At 49.5% G+C, this 20,244-nt stretch overlaps 6 protein-coding genes across 6 annotated transcripts; 4 read left to right on the forward strand and 2 right to left on the reverse strand.

Annotated features, from left to right (window-relative positions):
- Window positions 1-466: 466 nt before the first annotated feature.
- Window positions 467-2,783, forward strand: M438DRAFT_320971 (uncharacterized protein). Its single transcript, XM_029902895.1, has 2 exons — window positions 467-854; window positions 925-2,783. Exons 1-2 carry the CDS (start codon window positions 806-808, stop codon window positions 2,343-2,345), a joined length of 1,470 nt encoding a protein of 489 aa, XP_029759826.1. The 5' UTR covers window positions 467-805; the 3' UTR covers window positions 2,346-2,783.
- Window positions 2,784-3,199: 416 nt separating this feature from the next.
- Window positions 3,200-3,886, reverse strand: M438DRAFT_336239 (uncharacterized protein; the record flags this gene model as incomplete). Its single annotated transcript, XM_029903865.1, has 1 exon — window positions 3,200-3,886. One exon carries the CDS (start codon window positions 3,884-3,886, stop codon window positions 3,200-3,202), a length of 687 nt encoding a protein of 228 aa, XP_029759827.1.
- A 1,457-nt stretch (window positions 3,887-5,343) lies between these two features.
- On the forward strand, window positions 5,344-7,583 carry M438DRAFT_346572 (tryptophan synthase-like protein). The gene has a single exon (XM_029905708.1). It carries the CDS (start codon window positions 5,362-5,364, stop codon window positions 7,420-7,422), a length of 2,061 nt encoding a protein of 686 aa, XP_029759828.1. The 5' UTR covers window positions 5,344-5,361; the 3' UTR covers window positions 7,423-7,583.
- Window positions 7,584-7,683: 100 nt separating this feature from the next.
- M438DRAFT_346573 (RabGAP/TBC) lies at window positions 7,684-11,155 on the reverse strand. Its single transcript, XM_029905709.1, has 3 exons — window positions 10,795-11,155; window positions 8,102-10,699; window positions 7,684-8,042 (listed from the first exon to the last, which is right to left on the reverse strand). Exons 1-3 carry the CDS (start codon window positions 10,882-10,884, stop codon window positions 7,965-7,967), a joined length of 2,766 nt encoding a protein of 921 aa, XP_029759829.1. The 5' UTR covers window positions 10,885-11,155; the 3' UTR covers window positions 7,684-7,964.
- A 4,089-nt stretch (window positions 11,156-15,244) lies between these two features.
- Window positions 15,245-15,585, forward strand: M438DRAFT_346574 (uncharacterized protein). Its single transcript, XM_029905710.1, has one exon. It carries the CDS (start codon window positions 15,275-15,277, stop codon window positions 15,536-15,538), a length of 264 nt encoding a protein of 87 aa, XP_029759830.1. The 5' UTR covers window positions 15,245-15,274; the 3' UTR covers window positions 15,539-15,585.
- Window positions 15,586-15,722: 137 nt separating this feature from the next.
- On the forward strand, window positions 15,723-19,841 carry M438DRAFT_406555 (uncharacterized protein). The gene is made up of 4 exons (XM_029909854.1): window positions 15,723-16,173; window positions 16,227-16,262; window positions 16,313-16,687; window positions 16,745-19,841. Exons 1-4 carry the CDS (start codon window positions 15,874-15,876, stop codon window positions 19,706-19,708), a joined length of 3,675 nt encoding a protein of 1,224 aa, XP_029759831.1. The 5' UTR covers window positions 15,723-15,873; the 3' UTR covers window positions 19,709-19,841.
- Window positions 19,842-20,244: the final 403 nt, after the last annotated feature.

Below are 20,244 nucleotides of genomic sequence, written 5' to 3' on the forward strand. Positions count from 1 at the left end.
ACCTGTCTTCAAACCACACTTTGCGCCACGATGGACAAGTAGAAGGCCTTGACATGCAGACGGGCCGGGCCTCTCATGTATACCTATCAGGGTCCAATTCAAGTCAAGGATTGCAATGTGCGTGATGATCTCGCAGCTTTCCATGTCAAGCCACGATCAGATGTACTTCACAATCGACAGAACTGTGTATCTTGTCTTTCATCTTCCTTCTGGGAAGCTACGTCATCGTCTTCAGAACAGCATGAGCGTGCATGCTAGTTGGCCGTCACTCAAGGCGTATATGAAAGTGAATTGAGAAGCAGAAACATGCTCCTGCGGGCGGTGTCAGTATTCGTTAGAAGGAAGGAGCGGAGGACGCAGCAGACTTGATTGCACGTGCTCAAGGTAGCTGTGAAAGCGGGTGGTCCGTGCACGTTGGCAATCACATGCAAGCAAGTCTGCATCATACTCTCGCAAATGGTCGGCCATCTGGACTCGACCACAACCACACACTCCAGCTCTCAGGATAGCACCGGAATAGTATCGATAGCTCCGTACCTGACCATCACCTGGTATATCAGTACTCGTCATCACTGCGGCGCCGTACTTCCATCTCAACTCACACCATTACACCTCAGCTCAGGACCATCTCTGCCATCTTCAAGTGTCCGGACCAAGACAAGCCGCCAAACTCTTCTCGATGCGCCAATCGCAGTTGGACTGGGAATACTAGGATGATGCCCTTTTCAACACGAGCGCTACTCCACAGATCAGAAGCGACAGCTTGCAGCCACTCGAGTCGGTCGAGACTGCCTCGTACCCATCCATGATGGCCTCCGATAACCGTTCGTCCTGGTCCACAACTCCCTTTGGATGTGAGTGCGAGTGTGCCCTGCCACATGTTAGCACGTGCATTTGACTGTTACCGCGCTGACACTATGACAGACGAGTTCCCCTACCAGCCCAACGATCCCCCATCGGGCCCGCCTCTGCTTGACCAAGACGAATCTACCACTCTCCAGAACTTCTTCAGCGATCCTGACCACTATGGAGGGCCCGACAGCATGCCCGAGTCCATCTTGGCAAACCTGAACACCCTGCCGGACTCGAGCTTTCAGCAGTTCGACCAGCTCAGCGACACTCAATGGATGTATCCTACCAGCGATCAGTCATATCCTGTTTCATACCCCACTCAAGAGCAAGCATACCAGTACCAGAACGGCGATTACAGCCAGCGGACTTTCCAGATCCCCAAGGACCCCAAGGATCTGCTCGCCATCGTTGGTATACCCGAAGCGAATGCCTCTGCGGATGTGCTTCATGCTGCGTCGACGTTGTTTTCGTACCGTGCAAACTCGACTCAAGGAGCTCAAGGAAATCCGGGAACTCATAGACTCGGTTCCGGAAGCTTCCCTGCGCCCGTAGCTCAACAGCAGCCAATGGCGCAGCACGAAAGCCGACATGCGTCGTTTCCCTTCACAGTCCCCACGGCGACTAGCTCCTCGACCTCCCAGTACCCCTCGACGAACGGCCACTTTCGTGCTTCATTCGACAACTCGACAACAAACGTAAACTCACTTCCCCATTCCCACTCTTCTTCCTCCCACCAATCCAGTACCCCTATGTTCCACTTTGGCACAGACAACAACTTTCGCCAATCCGGTTACGCTGCCCCCTATCAAGGTCTCGAAGACGCTCTCACCCAACAACAAGTCGATTTCGCGCGCAACATGGTCCACTCCTCTAACGACGCCATGTCTTCTGTTGAGAATTCTGTGCCTCACACCCCTGACCTGACCAGGGGTACTCACAGCTACTACCCTGCCAACATGCAGCCCTTTGCCACCCTCGCTGATCAGATTTCCACTGGAGAGTCTGACCGCTCCAAGACCAAGAAGCGTCGCAAGTTCAAGATCCCCGATGAAGACGAGTTTGACACATCCATCACCTCGCCTGCATTCCAGGTCACCAACAACTCGAGCCCTGATGGCGACAACACTGTTGCTGACTCTGACGACAATGATGGCGAGAGCAACAACGTGCCCAAGTCTACTGGCAAGCGTCGCAGAGCTTCCTCTGGCGCCAACAGCAAGCTTAGCAGCATCGCTCGCAAGAACCTCACTGAAGATCAGAAGCGCAGCAACCACATCCGCTCTGAGCAGAAGCGCCGCAACATCATCAAGCAAGGTTACGAAGATCTCAACGAAATCGTCCCCAACCTCAAGACTGGTGGCTTCAGCAAGAGTGCCGTTCTCACTGAGACCACCCGTTACCTCGAGGAGATTGATTCTGGCAACGACGCCATGGAGAAATTCCTCCGCAAGCTCGCTGCCCAGAGAGGCATCAATTTCGACGACATGTTATAATCTTGAGCGGGCGTTTACGGAGTTCTCTTGCATCTTCTGGAGTTCTGCGCGGCAATGGGCATCTTTTCACTGGAAAAGCATGCTAGTGTCCTTCCCCTTTTCTTTGTCTTTCTTTGATTTGTTTTCTTTCTTCACTTTGAGCTTTTTACTGTTTTCTTCTTCACTCTGCGAGTTCTGCGAATCTGATGATTGATGCTCAACACGACACAGGACAAAGGGGGTCATCACACATCAAAATGGAGCAATCGTCTTTCTGTTTTTTTCCTTTTCCTTTGTTCTTGTTTTTACTTGCTTTACTCATAACGGAAATCATCGGAGAGGATACTGTGCACATAAAAACACACGAAAAACACAAAAAAACCAGAGGGGCAAAGGGCGATGGAGCGGGTTCTTCATGGGGTCATTGAGCATTGCGTTGGGGGAAAATTCTGCGTTTTTGCCCTTTTCTTTATACATACTTCGAAGGCGAGGTCTATAGTTGCAGTCGATTAAGCAAAAACTTCGAATGAGAAGTTCTTCTGCATCTCATATGGTTTCAGAACATGCACCCTTGCATTCATATCTTTCTTGAAATGCATGTCACTTCGGATAAACATTGGACTTCGGCCTTTGAGGGATCACATCAGGCTTCACGTCTTGGTACATAGAAGTTGGAGTTTTGAGTAGACTTTTATATTTCGTAATCTTTGAGCAATTTCGTCGTCGTGAATGTACGACAATGTATCGCTTTGAAGGAGAACCAGCTCCTTGTCATGATGATTCTTCTGGTTGCAAAGTTCTTCTCGATGCAAAATCATGTATTTCAAAAACACACATACAGCTTTCTTCATGTCATCTCTGCGTCTCTGTCTCGTCTAAACGGCACTGGCTGTAACGATAGCGGTGCTTGTCACCGTACTACTGCTGCCCAAACTCGTGGTTGATAGAATAGTTTCTGTGGTGATGGACGGCAATTGAGGAGCACTCACAGTGCTCAACACGGTGATCGTAGGTACAGGCTTTGTTACGGTAACAGGAGGAATCGTAGTCGGGGATGCAGACAGCGTGGTTGTAGAAGCAGAGAGTGTGGTTGTGGCTGTAGAAGCAGAGAGCGTAGTTGTAGATGCAGAGAGTGTTGTGCTTGCGGTGATTGTTGAGAAAATGGTTGTAGAGACAGTTTCAGTAATTGTTTGAGCGGAAGCAGCGGCCGGGATCTGCCACTGAGGAGAGATGATGAGGGGTTGAGGTTGCTCGAGATGCATAGGCATAGGCATTGGCATGGGAAGAGTATTCCAGAGGGCGACAACTGTGTAGACGAAGATGATGCAGGACTCGAAGAGCAGGACCAGGATGAGAAGGATGAAGATGGGTGTTGGGATATTCATGCCTCCTCTTCTCTCTGGGTAGCTGGGAAAGACTTGAGGAGGGAGCTGAGGTGGAGGAGGTGGTGGAGATTGAGACTCGAGGTCCTTGGGCGAGAGTTGTGGTGGGTAAAGAGCGTTGTCTTGGTTGTCTTCAAGCTCTTTGTTGAGGTGTCTCTCGAAGGTCTTCTTGAACGACATCTTTCGGTTGATGGTTGGTGTTTGCGAATATGTCGAAGCAGGTGTAGAAGGAGTTGTGGAAATAGATGGTGATTAAAGTGTAGAAGTAGTAAACGGCCAGCGTGGGATGTGTTGTTGATTCTTGAAAGTGTCTAAAAGCAGGAAACAGAAGAAGATAGGAAGGGAAGGAACTTGAAAGAGTGTTGAAAGAAAGCAATGCGGCTATCGACAATGGAAGCCTATCGTGTCATTGAGCGAATGTGATTGTCCTAAGTCGTGAACGGAAATCGTGAAAGGGCGTGGAAGAACAAAAAGCAGGGTACAACAAGTTTTATTGTCTCTAGAAGAACCTACATGCTTCCATTGTCTCGAAATAGCAATGCGAGAAGGCATTGTCGAGGCCTCTTACGGGGCGGCTATGGAAGGAGGTGAAGTGTCTTGTTTCAAGTTGGCGAGAAGTGCCGAGGGTTGGAAGTTGGGGGTAATGTTTCGATAGCCGCCCAGCTCTTTGTGTTGGATGTCTTGAAGCCTCGAGTGTTTGCTGGTGTCTGCAAGCGCCGGGTTTGGCGGCTACGATCGACCATGTGTTCTGAGTGTTGAAGCTCAATGAACAAACGTTCTCGAAAATCGAAACCATCTCTCAGTATATCCTTTGTGCAGATCAGATACAGAATGGCACGTCCCAAGGGCCAACTACGAGTAGACAATCATGCAGGAACGGCACTCCGGCATAAAAGGGTCCGCCAACGTATTGCGTACTAAAAGGATGACTCGAAATCATCTTCCTCTTGTACCACACAGAGCATGATTTGATAATGGAGAGGCTCTGTCTTGTGAGTCATTGTGGTATTACCAAATGGTGCTGCCGCATGAGCCGATGGCAGCGTCGAGTCCATGACTGAGGATCGAGAGGCTCGTTACAGCAGCCTGAAGACTGACAATAGGAGACACAACCTGTGAGGAATACTGGAAAACGTGTGAATGTGAGATCACCCATTAGACAAATACTCGATACTGAGATGACAGCAAAAGCATCTAGCCGAGCGGGAGAATTGATATTGCTGGGCGAACGATTGAAGGGTGGAGGGGCAATTGTCGCGGCGTTCGAGAAAGCACGGCCGCCGCCACTTCTGCCCGCAAACGATGATCAATGCCGACCGACGCTCTGGCTGTGTCGCTTTCTGTTTGACTCACCACAACTTTTGCACACTACATCAATCACCCCCGCGCACTCCCTAGACTTGCAACCAAGGTCAATTCATTGTGTGCTTACTACAGGCCGAGTCGCCTTATATACCCGTTTCCCTCTTTTTCACCACTACACAACCACCCAGCATGGAGCACATCAAGAGAACATTTGCTCAGGCTAAGCAGGAGAGCAGAGTCAGTCCAGACAAAGCGCAATTGACTCTCGCAGTCGACTGACATATCCATAGCCTGCTCTGGTCACCTATGTTACCGCCGGTTTCCCTACCCCCGAGGAGACTCCCGACATCATGCTCGCCATGGAGGCTGGTGGTGCCGATGTTATCGAACTCGGCATGCCTTTCACCGACCCCATCGCCGACGGTCCTACCATCCAAAAAGCAAACACTATCGCCCTGAAGAACGGTGTCAACATCATCTCCACAATCCAGATGGTCCGCGACGCAAGGAAAAGAGGTCTGCGTGCTCCCGTCATGCTCATGGGCTACTACAACCCCGTACTCAGCTACGGCGAGGACAAGATCCTGAAGGACTGCAAGGAGGCTGGCGTCAACGGCTTCATCATGGTCGACCTGCCCCCAGAGGAGGCTGTCCGTTTCCGCAACCACTGCACCAAGGCCGGTCTCTCATACATTCCCCTCATCGCTCCTGCTACTTCAGAGAACCGCATGAAGCTGCTGTGTAAGATTGCCGACTCCTTCATCTACGTTGTATCAAGGATGGGTGTTACTGGTGCCTCCGGTACTGTCAATACTGCACTCCCAGATCTGCTTGATCGCGTGCACTCATACTCCGGCGGTATCCCCGCTGCTGTCGGTTTCGGTGTCAGCACAAGAGACCACTACCTGAGCATTGGTAGCATGGCCGAGGGTGTCGTTATTGGCAGTCAGATCATTTCAACTCTAGCCGACGCTCCTGCTGGCCAGGGCGCAAAGGCTGTTGAGGACTACCTGGATGGTATCACCCAGCGCAGAGAGACTATCAAGTCGCAGACACGCGAGGTCGGCATGGTAGAGACCATGAACGAGGCCAAGGAGCCCGAGAACGTCCATGTTGATGGCGTTGTCAAGGACAAGGACACCCCCGACGGCCCTGGTCTTGCTGACCAAATCGAAGCCCTAAACACCGATGGACCCATGGACTCAAATGCTATCCCTGCAAGATTTGGTGAATTCGGCGGTCAATACGTTCCTGAGTCGCTGATGGACTGCTTGCGCGAGCTGGAGGACGGTTTCCAGTCTGCCATCAACGATGAGAAGTTCTGGGAGGAGTACCGCACACACTACGAGTGGATGGGCCGTCCCGGTCACTTGCACATGGCCGAGCGTCTTACCGAGCACGCCGGCGGTGCCAACATCTGGTTGAAGCGCGAGGATCTCAACCACACTGGTTCGCACAAGATCAACAACGCCCTTGGACAGGTCCTTTTGGCCCGTCGCTTGGGCAAGACTGAGATCATCGCCGAGACTGGTGCTGGTCAGCACGGTGTCGCAACTGCCACTGTCTGTGCCAAGTTCGGCATGAAGTGCACTGTCTACATGGGAGCTGAGGATGTCCGTCGCCAGGCCCTGAACGTCTTCCGTATCAAGCTTCTCGGTGCTCAAGTCATCGCCGTCGAGGCTGGTAGCCGTACCCTCCGTGACGCCGTCAACGAGGCCATGCGCGCCTGGGTTGTCAAGCTCGACACTACTCACTACATTATTGGTTCAGCCATTGGTCCCCACCCCTTCCCCACCATCGTCCGCACTTTCCAGTCGGTCATCGGCCAAGAGACAAAGGAGCAGATGCAAGCCATGAAGGGCAAGCTCCCCGACGCTGTCGTTGCCTGTGTGGGTGGTGGTTCTAACGCCGTTGGCATGTTCTACCCCTTCTCCAAGGACCCCAGCGTTAAGCTTCTCGGTGTTGAGGCCGGTGGTGACGGTGTAGACACTGACCGCCACTCAGCCACCCTCTCCGGCGGCACTCACGGTGTCCTCCACGGTGTACGCACTTACATTCTTCAAGACAAGCACGGCCAGATCTCCGACACCCACTCAGTCTCCGCCGGTCTTGACTACCCTGGTGTCGGTCCCGAACTTGCAAACTGGAAAGACACCGACCGCGCCAAGTTCATCGCAGCCACTGACGCTGAAGCCTTTATCGGTTTCCGTCTGCTGTCCCAGCTTGAGGGTATCATTCCTGCGCTTGAGACTTCGCATGCCATCTTCGGTGCTGTCGAGTTGGCCAAGACAATGAAGAAGGGTGAGGATATCGTCATCTGTCTTTCTGGTCGTGGTGACAAGGATGTGCAGAGTGTGGCCGAGGAGCTTCCCAAGCTTGGTCCTAAGATTGGCTGGGACTTGAGATTTTAAATGTCCTCTGCATTTCTGTCTGAATGAAAATGATACATGGATGTTACAAAAAGATGAATGGCGTAGGTTTTGAAAGGATTTAAAATAGCGAAATGAATGATCTTCAAACATCAAAACACCCTACACACAATCTCAAGAAAGTCTGCAACTCATTACATGTTTTGGAAGCGCTTCTCAAGACCGACAGACTGTCAAGGAGAGAAGTATTATTGCTCGAATAAGAGTCAGTTCTTGTCAAGGATCAGTATTTGGATGCACATAGCCACCAAGAAAGCGATAAATAATGAGGGAAGAGGAAGGATGCTTTATTCCCTAAACCTTTATATACAATAATGCAACGGTTGGAACGCTCTTCCGTAAAAATGATCGAACGCTTGGAATGAAGAGAATCGCTCTTCTCCTCGCTAGCCTGAAAAGACAAAGAGAACGCCAATGTTGAACAAACACAAAGGCAAAAACAAAAACGACTGATCTACAGTCCAAAGAGGTCAACTCTTTCGTGCCTCTTTGCTATGCTGGATGTGAGAGTGGAGAGAAGAGGTTTACTTCTCATCAGTACTGGCGAGCATGTTCTGGATATCCCTGAGTTTCTGCTTGAGAGCATCATGTTCGGCGTTCAACTGGTAATCCAAAGTCAGCATCAAATCATCACAATCCACACTTCTGTAATAAAACTCACCTGCGCAAACATCATCTTTGTCCCCACAAGCTCCTGCTCAGTCTCCTGGACTTGCTCTTCAAGTGCACGATTACTATTCTGCACCTCGATATTCCTCGCCATAATCCTATCCATCTCCCCTTTGAGTCTGTCCTCGACTTCTGCTGGCTGTTTATCAACCATCTTCCTCAATTCCTCGACCTGCATTTTCAAGCTCTCGTTTTCGTCTAGCAAAGAGTCGTTCTCGACTTTGGTGCGAACAAGATTGGATGCAAGATCGACGTGCTCGGCGTCGGATTCTTGCGTGCGGAGTTCGAGTTTGCGGACGCGGGTGCTGAGATTTGTGTTTTCATTGCGGAGAGACTCGAGCTCGATTTCGCGGTCTTTTTCTAGGCGAGCTTGTTCTTCATATTCGGACGTGTACGCGGCGAGAGTCTCGGGGGAGATGGTCACGGCACATGCGTCACGGACGAGTTCGTCGGCGCGGTAGACTTCTTTGTCTGTGCCGCTGGAGGTGGAGCCAAAGAAGCCTGATTCGAGAATTGAGGTTGCGGAGGGTGATTTGTCAATATAGACGTCGAAGAGGCGTTCCTTGAGGTGGGTTGATAATTGAACCATGTCCTTCATCTCCAGTAGTGCTTGAGCGTTGCGTTGCATGAGTGCGATACCGAACTTCAGAATAGCGCCGAGACCTTCGCTAAGCACAAGATCGTAGACGCGGAGGACGAGTTGTAGAGGGAAGCGGTAGGCGAAGAGAGTGAGGAACCACTGTGTGGCGTATAGGTTTGGAGGAACGCCTCGTCTGTGGAGATGACAGTATAGTGCTGGTTCGTAGTCTTCCAGGAGGCGTTCGAACAGGTAGAGATGTAGATGCAGGCCCGTCATTTCTGCCGTAAACAAGGAGCGGAGATTGTACTTTGACATGAGGCGGACAAACAGAGTGAAAGCTTCTTCCTCGGGCATGTTGAACAATAAGGGCATAGCGATAAAGTTCATGCCTTGAGCGTAGCCAACGGGTTCATCGTACAGAGCATATGCTTTGCAGATACCGTATAAGCCATCCTGAAGACCGGCACTAGCAATGTACTTGGAGTATGCCGTTCGAGCACCCAGATCACGTCTGATGGTCTTTTCGAGCTTCTGCAAAGCAGCAGTCTCGTCCTTCGATCTGCGCTTCTTTTCGGTCGGGGTGAATGTCTCTGCTCCATTCATCTGAGGAGATACCGACGCGGAGGCATCCGAATGAATGGAAGAAGCTGAAGAAGCCACTGATTCCTTTTCGCCAGTACCACTGATACGTCGAACGGCGGGTGCTTGAGAAATCTCCTTGTCGGTACCTCTAGCAACCAATTCTTTGTAGACTTGCTCAAGCTCATCATTTTTGCTTTCTGCCATAACTTGCCAAACCACACCACGGATGGGCTGAGGAATGCCGTTGGCAATTGCGCGGTTGAGTTCGTCCCCACTGGTACGTGCTACAGCCGATGGGCCCTCATACACAACAGATTGCCAGAGATCCCAATTGACATCACCTTGCTCTTCCGATGGTCCTGCGGCATCACCGGATACAGTTCCTGGAGGAAGCTTGGTCGTGGGTGATGAGATGGCGGAGAAGGAGTTTGCACGGGGTGTAAACGGAGGACTCAATTGACCACTCTCTTCCTTAGTTGGACTCTGCAGACTTCCTGCGCGACCGTGGCGGCCTTGAGGAAGAGCCAAACTGTCATCTGTAGATATGGCAGACTCACCCTGCAGTCTCAACAGATGGAAGCGATCTTTTAAGGTGGGTGGATGGGAGGCATCGTCGTTTGAGTCCGGATTTGTGGTCAAGCTCTGCAACGACGAAGCTGTGTTTCTTCGTGGACTTGTAGGCCTGGATGGAGAAGTGGCTTTCCGAGCTCTGGAGAACCAGGCAAACGGGCTCGAAACCTTCCGTGTGGTTGGAGGCTTCTCGATCGTAGGCGAAACCATAAAGGTCTGGGATTTTTGAGGAGGTGGTGGCGGTGGTGGGTAATTGAGTGTGGGAAGATCACCAGATAGACCTTTGACGGGCTCGTTGTCGGTCTCTTTCTCGGGCACAGCGGGGGGTAGTTCGGGGACAGATTCGAGAGTGTTCTGACGGGATTTGGCAGCTCGCGGCATGTCGTCCTCTTCGGCGGAAGGCACTTCCTGGTTGATGATGTCGATACTGCTTCGCTTGTCCTCGGCTCCTGCAGCGGTAGCGGCTTCCTCGTTCACGGATCTGGCGGTTGAAGGGCGACTTTCCGTGGGCACTGGGTCGACTGTCACGGGACGATCATCTTCTTGCAAAGACTTTGCTGTTGAAGGTCGACTCTCCTCATCCACCAAATCGCCTGTCGGCTGACTTCCGTGCTCAATCTCTTTCTTCGCATCCGCCGGATTGGTGGTGTGTTCGGTGTCGTCGGCGTCAAAGGCTCCTGGCGCGAGTGGCGTGGAGACCTTGGGTACCGTCTCGTCGGATTCCAGGCTGTCTGTTGCTAAGTGAGCCTCATGGTGGGTGTCGTCTCCTGGATTCAAGATGGACATGGACTGGCGCGTTGTGTCTTGCGGCTCAGTGTGAACAGCACTCGTCGTATCGGTAGCATCTTCGAATGTGTTCTGAAGGTGGTCAGTCCCAGCACGCGGTAGACGCGAATGAGGCCCAAATGCAGACAACAAAGAGAGTTGATGGCAGGGCTAAGCGAGGAACTTACCGTATCCCTTTCGTCCTCTTCGCTGGTGTTGGCATGCTGCACTGGCTGCTGCAGCTTGTCGTCGTTGTGCTTGGCCTCGATATCGGACATGGTCTCCCTGCTGCTGTATGTGTCGCAGTCTCTATATCACTCTTGAAAAGTATGCAAATGGATGGTTGGAGGGTCGGTGTCGTGTATAAAGTGATTGGTCCCGGCTTTGTTTGTCCACTTGCAAAGCACGCGCGAAAGATGGCTGGTCTGATTAAATTACTTTGCGTTCCTGGACTCTTGGAAGATGGTTGAAGGTTGCAGCTTTTGATCAAGTGACAGCTCCGAGCTCTCTTCTCTGCTATCCCTTTATCGTCGCCGGCTTAACGGCTGCCTCAACTCCTGAATGAAAATGTCCTTGTCCTTGACAGTTCGCAGCAACCGCCGTTGAAGCCGTGCTAAACAAACCCGGCCCCGCAGTGGACCCTGCAAAGAAGAGAACACAAGGCGTTTGTAAATGAACACAAATCCATGTATTTCCTAGCTTCCATCGGAGACACGTTCTGTATTTTCTTCTCCTTTTAGCACACCACCTTCCTCGTTGACGCGGTCCAATTTGACAGCCGCTGCTTAGCCAGCAAAAACAAAACGATTATCTACGACCTCTATGCCACATATTTCATGCTTCCCCAGCGGCTTGTGTTCCAAACATGAATGCGAACTATCGGTGTCATGTTCAATGAATCAGGTAGATATTGTGCTCTTCGAAGCTTTGTTCGTCTGTCCAATACCCTACCCTTGCTCATTGTCAAATTGGATGTATTATTTCAAGCAAGCAAGTCATCAGCATGCAGTCAAATTGGAGCAGAAGCGATAGCCTTAGACGGTGTCGCAGCAATCGACCAGGAGCAGATATCCTCAACATCCGAGAGCTGTTGGAAGTCCATATGAAAAGACATGGCTCTTTCGAGAAACAACGTCACGTCCAGTCAAGACCCATTAGAGAGGTTCTGAAACCATCCACACTCGCTTCCGCACTCGATCCGCAGTCCCTAAGAGGCCTTCGGCTATTGACGGATGGCTCGATCGGCTTAGAAGTGTTGAGCGGTTTACACTAAGTGTAGATGACTAGGAACTCATCGAATTGGAAGGTAGGGGTACTAAGTAGCTAAGCGAGGAAGGCTATCGAGACGTTAGCTAAAGCCTTAGTAGAAGGAAGGAGGGTTAGTTCTTGTCTCTTATATAGCAATTAACATGCCTCGACCTCGTAGTAGCGAACTCGTTACTTTAAACGGCCGTAATGATAATAAGCTAGTCTTATCATTAATAGTTCCTCTCTCTACGTAACCCCCTCCTATGCCCGTACCCTCTTAGATACTAGTCTCCGAAGCACCGTTATCCTAGCGCCCCTCGGTAGCACCCTCGTAGAGTACGACTACGTATAGTAATTAACTAAGCGATGCAGATTAGACATTACTTATAAGGCTCGCATTAAACTACTTCGAGACCCTATATGCCGATAGGAAAATTACCGAGTTCTAGAATAATATTGCTAATATGCTCGAGGCTAAGAGGGGAGTTCTATATACCTATTAGAGTTATTAGCGGTTAATAGAAAGGTAGACTAAAAAGCGTAGGACTAAGCTCGCTACTTACTAGAGTAGTAAAGAGATAATAGATACTCCGCGAGACCGAGTAGTAGACGACTAGATTAAGTGTTTCGATAACTATACTACTACTAAAGATGCCGCTAACGCTACTATCGCTACTACTACTCGGACCCTTAAGCAGTCTTAGAGTAACTAAGTTAACATAGAGGAGCATATAAGGAAGAAGAAAAAGACTAAGTTAATACCGCCTTCTTTATCTACTATACGTAGCCGAGAACTACTATTCTTAGATCCCTCCTCTACTAGTAAAACGACCGAGGTAATGTAGTCCGAGGTTAGTAACTTAGGCCGTTAAGTTCCTTAGCGAATGCGTAGACCTTAACTAGAGGATAATGTTAAGATATAGACGTAGATAGTGTTATTATTAAAGGGAATAAATAAGGATAAGGTAGAGAGGAGATTAGAGAGGAGAATAGCGCGCTTAAGAATAAGTCGCTCGTAGAGCATCTAGTCCTCTACGCCCTTTAATAATGGCGTAGATAAGCGGCTAAGTCGTGTTAAACAAGGTTAGCAGGAAATATAGAGCTTGTTATCGTAAGTTCTTTTACTAGTGTCGAAGGGGTCTACTCTAATATTAGTAGGGTTCTTATCTAATGCTACTAGCGTAGAGGAACTGTCTTTAAGTACGATAATGACATCGCTAACACTAGTCTCTCGCTATTTAAATAGCGCGCGCATTATAGATAACTTAGTTAAAGAGGATAAGGAGTAAGTAGAGGAGGACGAGGACTTTAATCTACTAAGGCTACGAGAAATAGGACCGTACGCGCCTAAGTTATTAACTATGCCGTATACTATTACTAACCTATCGTTTAAAGAGTAGGAGAAGCATAATTAAGAGAGAGGATAGCTGGACAGTTAGAGCTAGTAGTAGGAAGATTTAGTGCGCGCCCTAACTTACTTTAATACGTAGGACTGTTAGAAGTATTGTTATAAGAGAATTAACAAAGGAGTAAGCTTTAAGGTTGCTTTAGTCGAGTAGATAGATTAAGGCGACATGCGGCTATCTAACGGTGCTATTTAATGGCCTACCGTACTATTACTACCTTATCTTTTAGCTTTATTTCCTTAATATCTCCTTAACTTACTATAATAGAGCGTAGATTTAAATTTTAAATGAATCAAACAAGAATTAATGTCGTTATCTTGCTCTAAAACAACTCGAGAAGTATAGTCTTATCTTAAAACAACGCTAAGGCCCTAGATTTGCCTAGTTCTAACTCTTTAGAGATCTCTAGAGCTCTCCGGCGGTATAAGTTGCCCGTAGCTTTACCCTAGCGAGCTCTCTAAAATAAATATATCATTACTCTTACTACTAACTATACCATCAAATTAAGTCCGATTTAGAAGAAAAAGACATTAGATTGTAGAGCTAATCAAGCGCTATAATCTAAGCTATTAAGTATTAAAAACGGTTTAAGCGTCGTTGTTAAATGCGCGAAGGTTAGTTAGTAGATTTTCTCTAGTTAAAGCCTACTAGTCCGTCGCCTTAGGGCATAAATACTAACTAATAGTTAGCGGTCTTATATTAAACCGAGTCGCTATTATGCTACTATAGGGGTATAGACATGTATATATGTTCAACATAAGGACAGCAAACTCCTAGTAGAGTGCTATAGGTTATAAGCTAGACTTTAGAGCGTACTTAAACAGGTTTAGAGACTAGAGCTTCTTATGCTAACTAAGGTTATGCTTAACACTAATCCGTATATTAGACATCGCCTTATTAAACTCCTTCCTCCATTTCTAGTCCGTTACATTGCTAGCTCTAGTAAAAGCATATATAACAAAGACGAGGGCCTTATATGCTAGATTACCGTATAGATAGAGCTTACGGAGCCCTTCTACTATAATAAGGCGAAGCTAGTCCTCTATCTAAGACTAGCGAGCTATCGTTAGATCGTTTCTTTTACCCTCCTATAGACTATCTATTAATAGCATTATGCTATTAGGTGTTATAATTCCCTAGTAGTAGAGACTATAGAGCTTCTTATATCCGGAATACTACTCCTTTTGCTCGTGCTCTAGCCTACTAAAGGGGTTAAACGTACCGTCTATAAATCCCTAAATTTAGTCGGCATCGCTAAACTCTTTAATAGCCTCTTAGCAGTGATCTATAAACTTGTATGTTAAATAGGGGTGCTAGCGTAGCATACGACAATAGCGGCTAGTAATCTACTTAAGGGTGTTATTAATTACTAAGGAAACAGTCGAAGGAGCGAGGCCGTATAGGTTAGATAGAGCGGCGATACGGGTTAGATATATAAAGCGACTAAGGGTAAGGTAGAGGGCGAGCTTAGAATCGACCTTATATCTATGCTTAAAGTAGAGGTAGTTTAGTTCGAACTTCTTAATAAGTAGAGGAACGTCCTCTCGACCGAACCTACGTATTAAATTAGCTATTAGTTAAGTTAGAGTAGCAGAAGACTCGAGTACCGGCAGTAAAAGCGAACTTTCTAATCCCCCTATGCGTCTAATACCTACTAGTCTATATTATACTTAAATCTAGGCCGAAAAGGGTGAATAGGGTATTGTTTAATGCGCTAACCCTTCTAGATCATGTATATAGTAAGGGTATCTTCTAGGTCCGAGTCGTTATCGCTCGATGTAGTAGACGACATTGTTATTAGTAGGTGTTAACTAAAGCGAGCGTTAGCTAAGAGATATTCGGTGCTCGGCGATAGCAGGTCACATGACTAGCATGACGAGGTGGCGAGGTAGTGTGGATAGAGTGTAAATTGAGTGTAGATAGCTACTATGGATGACTTTAGAACCTGTCTATTGATTGGAGCGTCCCTCCTTGTAGGAGAGACCGTCTGTCTCCAGTATCGTGCTAGCCACGCATGCAAGGACAACATCTCAAGGACGAGGTAAACCAGCCACACGTGGTTGATAAGATCAATCAATCAAGGAACGAGAAGCAGGGGAAGATCAGATCATGGACGCCGAACTTGGTGATCGTTGTCTTTTTGACCATGATCGTCGAGACCCCTCGGGCGGCTGGATTGGTCAATGCTCCGCACTCCTCCGCATCAGTCGTCGTGGCTGCCACTTTTGAAGATTTCGGCATGGTCTTCATTGTAACATCTCTTACTGCTGTCTTGTAGTTGTGATGTCTGATATGAGAAAGTAGGTTTTATAGTAGAGCCCCTTTGACATCGCGTCCTGGTCTAGTTCTGAAGGTAGAGCAGGAATTGGCGAAAAGTTGCAACGGGCAGGCTTTCTCGCTGCAGCCACACGAGACAAGAGCCACAAGGATGACGTAGAGAAACGCATTCGAACGCGCCATACCCTCGATGTGGATGACATTCCAGGTTTTCTGCGTCAATCGCACCTGAGCAAGGCTGTGTAGCATGCGAGAAGACAACAATACCTCAGTTAGCTTCCTTCTCCTCTTTCTTTACATACTCTCCCAAAGCCAACCGGTCCCACCTCACAAGCCATGGCGGATGCTCAACAGCAGCACGCGCCTGGAGGCCACTATTCGGGCTCGAACAAGATCCCGACAATCAACCAATTTATCGAAAAGCTCGATCGCGACAAGGCAACTCGCGACAAGCAGATTGACGAGCAGAAGAGGGCAAAGGCCACAGGCGCAACTGGCGATGCTGTCCCTCATCAGCAGACATCGGATCTCCACGCAAAGGAGAACCAGCAAAAGGTCACAGACCCTACCACCGGCAAGGAGGTAGTCATCGAGGATGTCAACAAGGAGATGGTCGAGGCGGCTAAGAACCCCATGGTATGAAGATGTTGATCTAATCCGAGAGGGGAAGCTATCTGACACGCGAGCAGCTTTCTGTACCCAACGCAAACCTGGACAAGCCTACAGTACGTCACACAGATACGAATGAGTATGCGACATGACTGACCCAACACAGACTGTCAAGACAGACCCTTCCCAGTCCATGGCAGACTACAAACACAACCAAGATGTCACCGCCCCTCCGGATCCTGTCGCCGAAGGAAGCACATCAGACGTACCAATCCACGGCGAGAAGACCAACATCCTCTTCCATCCCACACCATCCGTCAGCTATGAGCCGTTTTTCGCTGCCATGGAGAAGAGGGCGACAGGTCTCTGTATTGGTGTTTTCCTGGGTATCGTCTTTGTTGGCAACATCTTCGGTGGCTCGCTCAAGGGCCTCATCCCTCTGGCCATGTGTGTCTCATCCGGTATTTTCCTCTGGGCCAAAGAGGTCATCCGCAGTGGTAGAGAAGTTGAATGGGACAGCGAGAAGATCAGAGGTAGAACGGTGAGCTTCGCACCTGGACGTTCTGATTGGGTTCTCCTACTGATACGAGCGACATAGGCAACTGCTAACCTCCTTCCCGAATCCGTCGAGTGGATGAATACATTGCTTGGAGTCGTTTGGGGTCTCGTCAATCCGGATATGTTCCAGAGTGTCGCCGATACCCTCGAAGACGTCATGCAAGCATCGGTTCCTGGTATCATCGAAAATGTGCGTGTCGCAGAGATCAACCAAGGCAGCAACCCCATCCGTATCCTCAGTTTGCGCGCTCTTCCCGATGAGCATATGAAGGAGATGAAGACTGCAATCCACGAAGAGAACAAGAAGACCAAGGATCCCCAGGAAGCTGCCGCTGATGAGGAGGGCGGTGACTACTACAACCTCGAGGTCTCGTTCGCATACCACGCTGCTCCTTCTGGAAAGAGAGCATCCGACAGAGCTAGAAACATGCACATGCAATTGGTCTTCTACCTGGGTATCAAGGGTCTCTTCGGCGTTCCCCTCCCAATCTTCGTCGAGCTGCAAGAGCTGGTCGGTACCGTCAGACTGCGCATGGCCATGACTCCCGAACCTCCATTCTTGAAAACACTGACCTTTACTCTCATGGGTGTTCCTCACGTCCAAGCAGGATGTATCCCTATGCTCGAGAAGGGCGTCAACATTCTCAACCTTCCTCTCATTTCGAACTTTGTCAACTACGCTATTGGTGCGGCTGCTAGCATGTACGTCGCTCCCAAGTCTATGTCTCTTGACATGAGAGCAATGCTTCAAGGCGACGATATCACCAAGGATGTCCAGGCTCTTGGTGTCATGTGGATTCGTATTCACCGCGCTGTCGGTCTGAGCAAGCAGGACAAGCGTGGCAGCAAACACGGAGGCAGTGATCCTTACATCACCTTGTCCTTCTCCAAGTACGGAAAGCCCATGTACTGCACTCGTGTCATCACCGACGACTTGAACCCTATCTGGGAAGAAACCGCTGCTCTCCTCGTTACTCCTGAGCTCATCAAAGCCGATGAGAACTTGAGTGTCGAACTCTGGGATTCTGACCGTCACACCGCCGATGATATTGTTGGCAAGGTCGAACTTTCCATGCAGAAGATGATTCAACACCCCGGCAAGATGTACCCTCAAGTCTCCAAGCTTGCTGGTATGGACTCGGACAGCGAAATGCCCGGAGAGCTCCATTGGGAAGTCGGTTTCTTTGGCAAGCCTCAATTCAGGCCCGCTCTTCGTACCGACGGAAAGAACCACGCACTCCCTCAGAACCTCCGTGACAAGCCCGAGCTCCAAGATGACAAGGGTATCGCCAATACCGACACCGATGATGCTGTTCAACACACTCCCCCAGACCCTCTCTGGCCCAGTGGTGTTTGCAGTATCGTCGTCCACCAGATTGTCAACCTCGAACTTGATAACATCAAGGGCACCGAAGGCAGCCGCAAGGGTAGAGAGTACGAGCCCGCCAAGCCCAGTGGCGAAGGCACTGACGAGGAGGGTGAACAGCTTCCTACCAGTTACTGTACCATCCTCTACAACGATGAGCTGGTCTACAGAACTCGTGCCAAGGCAGTCAGCAGTCAACCTATCTTCAATGCTGGTACCGAGCGTTTCATTCGCGACTGGAGATCCGCTGTCGTCACTGTTACTGTTCGCGATTCTCGCAACCGTGAACACGATCCTATCCTCGGAGTTGTGCCCCTCAAGTTATCCGACGTTATGGAGACCAGCTCGCAGGTCACCAGATGGTACCCTCTTGACGGTGGTATTGGCTTCGGTCGCATTCGTATCTCGCTTCTCTTCCGCAGCATCGAAACTCGTCTTCCTCCTAACATGCTCGGTTGGGATGTTGGTACTTTCCAGTTCCTTTCCGAGAAGATCACTGCAACTGGCTACACTCACCACGCAAAGCTTAAGATGCGCACTGGTGGTTCCGTTGGCAAGCTGCCTCGCACACAATGCCACAAGGTTGACAACGGTCTTGAATGGGAAGTTCAGCACAACGAGAAGAAGGAACCTATTCGCCTTCCTGTCAAGTACCGTTACCGTAGTCCTATTGTCTTCGAGTTCCACGTTTCTGGTAAGCGCAAGGCTGATGCTCACGCTGTTCTCTGGCTGCAGCACCTCGTCGACAATGAGACCACCGAGATTGATATTCCCATCTGGCGCACTTCGGCTCCAGCAAGACTAACTCAAAACTACATCACCGAGGAGAATGTGAACAAGGCCATGCCAGGACTTGACGACCTCGAGGAGATCGGTCGCCTCAGATTCTCCGGTCGCTTCAAGGCTGGCATGGATGAGAGTCATGAGCACTTTGTCGCCGACAACGAGTCTCGCGAGACTTATGAGACTTGGGAAGCATGTCTTGCTGAGGGTGTCCGTACACGATTGGTTGAGAAGGAGATGCCCGACCGCGTTCAGGCTCTGCACGAAAAATCTCTCACTGAAGGCCGCGACATCCTCAAGGAAGAAGAGCCTGACGAGAAGCAAAAATGGCTCAGCAAGCAAGGTACCGATTGGAGTGGAGCCTTTGGCGAAGACCCTAAGGCCTACATGGACTCGCAAGGTAGAAAGCGTCGCGAGCCCGGTGCCGAACCTCCCCTTCACGATCCTCACAATCCCAGCTCCGACGACGATAGCGACTCTGACAACGACAAGTCTTCGGAAGATCTCGGCGTCATGGATGCCAACAACTCCGAGAACCGTGGCGGCAACAACGGCGAAAGATCCAGAAGAAAGTCTTACGCTACGGACACCACTGGCGGCCGCAGCTCGTACGATTCCTATGCCGGCACAAATTCGACATTTTCCGACAACACTGATGGTAGTCCCAAGGATGTGAACAAGCAGAACAAGCGCACTGAAGAGCGCAAGCAGCGTGGACTGATGCAGTGGAAGCCAGCACGTAACCTCAAGTTCGCAAAGGATGAGGGAAAGATTGGCTTGAGAAAGATCAAGAACAAGTTGACAGGTGGCCTTAACGGCAGACAGCCTGGTGTTGAGACCGAGACTGGACAGTAGATGTATGTCTACTGCTTTTTGAAAGACTTTATGGACTTCCTTTCTTTGTTTTTTGTAGTCTCTAAGTAATTACCCCTAGTTTTTATCACGCAAAAATGATGCAGACGAATCTCATTTTTAAATCACACGTCTTATCCTGTTTCTAGATTGAGTAATCAGGTGGTGAAGAGCAGCTGTTGTGCAGACCCAAGTAGGCAATGTTTACTTGAGTGGTTGACACCACGCTCAAAATATTCTAGAAGCATACCACCATTCGACCACGAACCAGGAGAACACTGATATACTTGGATATCACTCGCGTGCATCTCGAGGAAGAAAGGAGCCTTTCAACAGCCTGAGGAGAATGCATAGAGAAAGAAAACAGAACAAACCCGAGGCGAGACAAGGTCAAGATGGCTGCAGGGTCGTGGATCTAGCAAGGATGCTTTTCTTTCCGCAATAAAAGGCTTGGCGAGGGTCTCGGCCTGCGATATCCGTGCACTTATCGATAAGGAAAGTCGGTCGCAGCAAGTGCAACTTTTCTGAAGTTTGGGCAA

This window comes from Aureobasidium pullulans (assembly GCF_000721785.1).
Source record: "Aureobasidium pullulans EXF-150 unplaced genomic scaffold scaffold_11, whole genome shotgun sequence".
Lineage (NCBI taxonomy): Eukaryota > Fungi > Ascomycota > Dothideomycetes > Dothideales > Saccotheciaceae > Aureobasidium > Aureobasidium pullulans.

Excerpts from the sequence above, each read along its gene's own strand:
- M438DRAFT_320971 (XM_029902895.1), top strand. The coding sequence starts at position 806 with ATGATGGCCTCCGATAACCGTTCGTCCTGGTCCACAACTCCCTTTGGA. Across the intron at positions 855-924 it reads GTCCACAACTCCCTTTGGAT|ACGAGTTCCCCTACCAGCCC; the intron begins GTGAGTGCGAGT and ends ACACTATGACAG.
- M438DRAFT_346572 (XM_029905708.1), top strand. The coding sequence starts at position 5,362 with ATGCTCGCCATGGAGGCTGGTGGTGCCGATGTTATCGAACTCGGCATG.
- M438DRAFT_346573 (XM_029905709.1), bottom strand. The coding sequence starts at position 10,884 with ATGTCCGATATCGAGGCCAAGCACAACGACGACAAGCTGCAGCAGCCA. Across the intron at positions 10,700-10,794 it reads AAGAGGACGAAAGGGATACG|AACACATTCGAAGATGCTAC; the intron begins GTAAGTTCCTCG and ends GACCACCTTCAG. Across the intron at positions 8,043-8,101 it reads CAAAGATGATGTTTGCGCAG|TTGAACGCCGAACATGATGC; the intron begins GTGAGTTTTATT and ends TTGGATTACCAG.
- M438DRAFT_346574 (XM_029905710.1), top strand. The coding sequence starts at position 15,275 with ATGCAAGGACAACATCTCAAGGACGAGGTAAACCAGCCACACGTGGTT.
- M438DRAFT_406555 (XM_029909854.1), top strand. The coding sequence starts at position 15,874 with ATGGCGGATGCTCAACAGCAGCACGCGCCTGGAGGCCACTATTCGGGC. Across the intron at positions 16,174-16,226 it reads AGGCGGCTAAGAACCCCATG|CTTTCTGTACCCAACGCAAA; the intron begins GTATGAAGATGT and ends ACACGCGAGCAG. Across the intron at positions 16,688-16,744 it reads AGAAGATCAGAGGTAGAACG|GCAACTGCTAACCTCCTTCC; the intron begins GTGAGCTTCGCA and ends CGAGCGACATAG.